This window comes from Dama dama, chromosome 4, assembly GCF_033118175.1.
Source record: "Dama dama isolate Ldn47 chromosome 4, ASM3311817v1, whole genome shotgun sequence".
Lineage (NCBI taxonomy): Eukaryota > Metazoa > Chordata > Mammalia > Artiodactyla > Cervidae > Dama > Dama dama.
This window is the reverse complement of record NC_083684.1, coordinates 32,401,473-32,405,938: the sequence shown is the minus strand read 5'-3', so window position 1 is coordinate 32,405,938 and position 4,466 is coordinate 32,401,473. Positions and strand designations below refer to the sequence as shown.

Here is a 4,466-nt window from a genome sequence, read left to right as displayed (position 1 = left end):
GTTTAGTCATAAAGAAATATTTTGTCAGCTAATTTAATTTAATTGCATGGCATAATCGTTTCACCTATTTCTCTAAAAACAGGTATTTTAATAAGAGAACTACAAGGAGGTTATAAAAATCTCACTTTCTCAATTGCTAGGAAAGGTCTCTGTGGAACGTTGCCAGACAATTACAAATTCGGGGGGTCTGTATAGTTCTTCAATGTATTTGTTATATACCATTAGTCACCAGTGAAGCCCTTCACTAATAGCAATACCCTTCAACAATAGCCCCAGAGAATTTAACACTGATTGATGGCAGGTCACCTGGAATTGGTTGGCAGAATTTCCAATTTTCTGTTGGGAAATTGCTTATTTCTCCAAGTCTATTCCCATTTTTACAAGTGGACAGTAAGCTGAGATTATACATTATTATGTGTCTAAATATAAAATTGTGATGGATGGTGTCACCCATTTAAAAAGAGTTAAGCATTTAAAATTTAAAAAGTTTAAAGAAGTTTAAAATGTATTTTTAATCTTTCTCAGAAATTCATGGGCTGATTCATATTGGGGGAAATACTAAGAGGCTGCCTAAGGATTGTCATTTATATAAGGTATTATTTTCATAAAATTATCCTTTGAGACTCTTGAAGCAGTAGAACCATGACTTTCTTGTAAATATTATCTAAATATCTCAGGCTTATCAAAAGACTGAAGGAATAAATAGATTCTTTCTGTAACAGTACTAATGCTAAATTTGGCAGAGAAAAGAGGAAAGTAGCAACCAAAACTCAAAAGCCACATTAAAGTCAGAAGACACAGTTTGCTATTTACATTAAACTATCATTTATTTAAAAACATATACTAGGTGTCAATTTTAAAAGTGTATATTTAGGATGCAAAAATATTATATGTGTGTGTGCTTAGTCGTGTCCAACTCTTAATATCGTATATCACAGGACTATTACTATGTACTTTTCCACTTAGAAACTCTACCAAATTCTTGAATTAAGCATTAAGTCACTGGCTACCTATATAAATATATTAAAGGCAACAGGTAACAATCCAATGACAAGTTTGAAATTTTGTCAATATGGGTCACTCTTGAGAGACAAACTAGCAAAACCCTCAGAATCTGCCTGCAATGCAGGAGACCTGGGTTCAATCCCTGGGTCGGGAAGATCCCCTGGAGAAGGAAATGGCAACCCCCTCCAGTAGTCTTGCCTGGAGAATTCCAAGGATAGAGGACCTGGTGGGCTACAGTTCATGGGATTGCAATGAGTTGGACCCAACTGTGTGACTTTCACTTTCACTTTCAACACAATTGGGACAATTTGGTGGCTCAAATGGCAAAGGATATGCCTGCCATGTGGGAGACCTGGGCTCGAGCCCTGGGTCAGGAAGATCCGCTGGAGAAGGGAATGGCAACCCACCCCAGTATTCTTGTCTGGAGAATCCCAGGGACAGAGGAGCTTCGTAGGTTATGGTCCATGAGGTCACAAAGAGCCAAACATGTCTGAGTGACAAACTCTTTCACTGAACTTTTCACACACGCAAATTCTTGAATTAAGCATTAAGTCACTGGCTGCCTATATATTAGAGGCAATGGATAATAACCCAATGACAAGTTTAAAATTTTGTCAGTATGGGTCACTCTGGCGGAGAGGGCAATGGCACCCCGCTCCAGTACTCTTGCTGGAAAATCCCATGGATGGAGGAGCCTGGTAGGCTGCAGTCTATGGGGTCGTGAAGAGTCGGACATGACTGAGCGACTTCACTTTCACTTTTCACTTTCATGCATTGGAGAAGGAAATGGCAACCCACTCCAGTGTTCTTGCCTGGAGAATCCCAGGGACAGGGGAGCCTAGTGAGCTGATGTCTATGGGGTCGCACAGAGTCGGACACGACTGAAGTTACTTAGCAGCAGCAGCAGGGTCACTCTGGAGAGAAATTAGCAAAACCCTCAAAATCTGTAATGCTCAACACAACTGCTTAATCTGAGGATTAAAAATGCCTTTATTGAGCTTCCCTGGGAGCTCAGTGGTAAAAATCCCACCTGCCAATGAAGGAGACACAGGTTCGATCCCCGGTCTGGCAGGATCCCATATGCCTCTGGGCAACTAAGTGCGTGGGCCACAACTACTGAATCGGAGCGCCCTAGAGCCCGTCTCAGCAACAGGAGAAACTACCACAGTGAGAAGCCTACCCACTCCCAGTATTCTTGCCTGAAGAGTTCCATGGACAGAAGAGCCTGGTGGGCTATTGTCCATGGGGTCACAAAGAGTCAGACACAACTGAGTGACTGACACGTAAACATTTCTAAAACTGTCATTTTAAAGGCTGCTTAGAATTTCATGACATGGCTACTTACTGCACTGGTGAATAATCTACTGATGGACATGCAGCTTGTTTTGTTTATGTTATTTATTTGTTAAATGGTTATTTATGCAATATTTGTTCATTGCTCAATATCTACCTTGTCCCGGATTGGGAATACAAAGCCTCTGTTCTTATAGAGCTTACATTTCTGAGACTTAGGGATAAAGATAGACAAGAAAAACAATGAACACAAATAAATATGGTAGTTGGTGATTAAGTCCTACAATAAACTATAATATCATAATAAGGTAGGATAAGAAGACAGTGGCAAGAAATAATAGATGGTCTCCAAGATAAGAAGACCTTCAAACAGGGATGTGAATGAGAGTATGGCATTGGCCCAGTGGAAATTTGGGTGACAAATCTTCCAGATTCAGTAAAACAAGAGGCAGAGGGAATTCCCTGATGGTCCAGTGGTTAGGTTTGGGCACTTTCACTGTCAGAGCCTGGGTTCCAACTCAGGTCAAGGAACTAAGATCCTGCAAGCTATGTGTTGAGGCCAAAAGAAAAAGAGAGAGAGAGAAGAGACAGAGAAAGGAGTATGTGTGACATGCTGATACAATGTAAAAGAGAAAATCATTTCAAAAAAATAAAACTTTTGTGTCTGAATCTTTACACATACATCTTGAGAAAATATTCCCAGGAGTATATTTGTAAGGTCAAAAACACACTCATTTTTTTTTATCAGAATTTTCTCAATATCTCATGCAAGGAAATATTTTTATTGAAATAGTTCTTTTAAAAACCCTCTATGTTATCATTACTTAGTAAAGTATTGAGGCTCTCTGAGAATTAGTGCACTCTCAAGAATCTGCCATGTATGTTTCTGTCATTTATATGTACAAACAGCCCTATCATTTGACATTATTCAACAGTTGTTGGTGATAAATGTCAGCATGCTGTGATTTGCCTGACAGCTATTTTGCATATGTTCCCTTCCAAACTAGACCCTCACTGCATCACCGTACATGACAGCACTGCACATTCTAGAGATTCTGTAACTGCGTGACTGATGTTGTATAACACTTGCTTTTTTATATTAAATTCTCACCTTAAGTGGTGAGAATGGTGACCGTGTAGTGTTTGCCTTCATCTCCTCAGCATTCAGCATAAATACCTACCACACAGGAGAGGCTCTATAGGTACCTCGCATGAATGAATCAATAAAAACATCTTCCTCTGCATTGGCCTATATGGGAAAAGAATCTACAAAAGGTCCTTTTTCCTCTTCCGGGGACGGCATCTAGAGGCATTCAGGATGGTGCAGCGTCTGACGTACCGCCGTAGGCTGTCCTACAATACAGCCTCTAACAAAACCAGGCTGTCCCGAACCCCTGGTAATAGAATTGTTTACCTTTACACCAAGAAGGTTGGGAAAGCACCAAAATCCGCATGTGGTGTGTGCCCAGGCCGACTTAGAGGCGTTCGTGCTGTGAGACCTAAAGTTCTCATGAGGTTGTCTAAAACGAAGAAACACGTCAGCCGAGCCTATGGTGGTTCCATGTGTGCTAAATGTGTCCGCGACAGAATCAAGCGTGCTTTCCTTATTGAAGAGCAGAAGATCGTTGTGAAAGTATTGAAAGCACAAGCACAGAGTCAGAAAGCTAAATAAAAAATGAACCATTTTTGAGTACTAAATCAAAACGCCTCATAAAAAAAAAAAAAAAAAAAAGAATCTACAAAAGGATGGATATATGTAAATGTATAACTGATTCACTTTGCTGTGCAGCTGAAACTAACACAACACGGTAAATCACCTAGACTCCAACAACAGCAATAAAAAGCAAACATCTTCAGTGATATTATATGTGAGATAAGAACTAACTAATAGCCAAAGTATAATTAATTAATTTTAAATACTAATATTTCAGAATGTACCAACAATCGTCAGTCCCAGGAGGCTCTCCTTGCAATTTCTAGTGGCTCAGCGGTCACTCAAAGACTGCACATTTGACTCTTAAACAACAGGGGCTTAGGGCACCAACCCTCCTCACACAGTTGAAAATCCCTTATAAGTTACTGTTAGTCATCAGTATACGTGGTTTGTATCTAGGTCCAACATCTAAGGATTTAACCAGTCAGGGATCATTTAGTACTGCAGTATTTAC

The 4,466-nt window shown here is 39.9% G+C and overlaps 1 protein-coding gene across 1 annotated transcript; it reads left to right on the top strand.

Annotated features, from left to right (window-relative positions):
• The first annotated feature begins 3,580 nt into the window (after positions 1 to 3,580).
• Positions 3,581 to 4,002, top strand: LOC133050499 (large ribosomal subunit protein eL34). Its single transcript, XM_061134719.1, has one exon. The coding sequence runs from the start codon at positions 3,617 to 3,619 to the stop codon at positions 3,968 to 3,970; it is 354 nt and encodes a 117-aa protein (XP_060990702.1). The 5' UTR covers positions 3,581 to 3,616; the 3' UTR covers positions 3,971 to 4,002.
• The last annotated feature ends 464 nt before the right edge of the window (positions 4,003 to 4,466 follow it).

What these genes read in the sequence shown, in the direction of transcription:
- LOC133050499 (XM_061134719.1), top strand. Translation starts at nt 3,617, where the DNA reads ATGGTGCAGCGTCTGACGTACCGCCGTAGGCTGTCCTACAATACAGCC.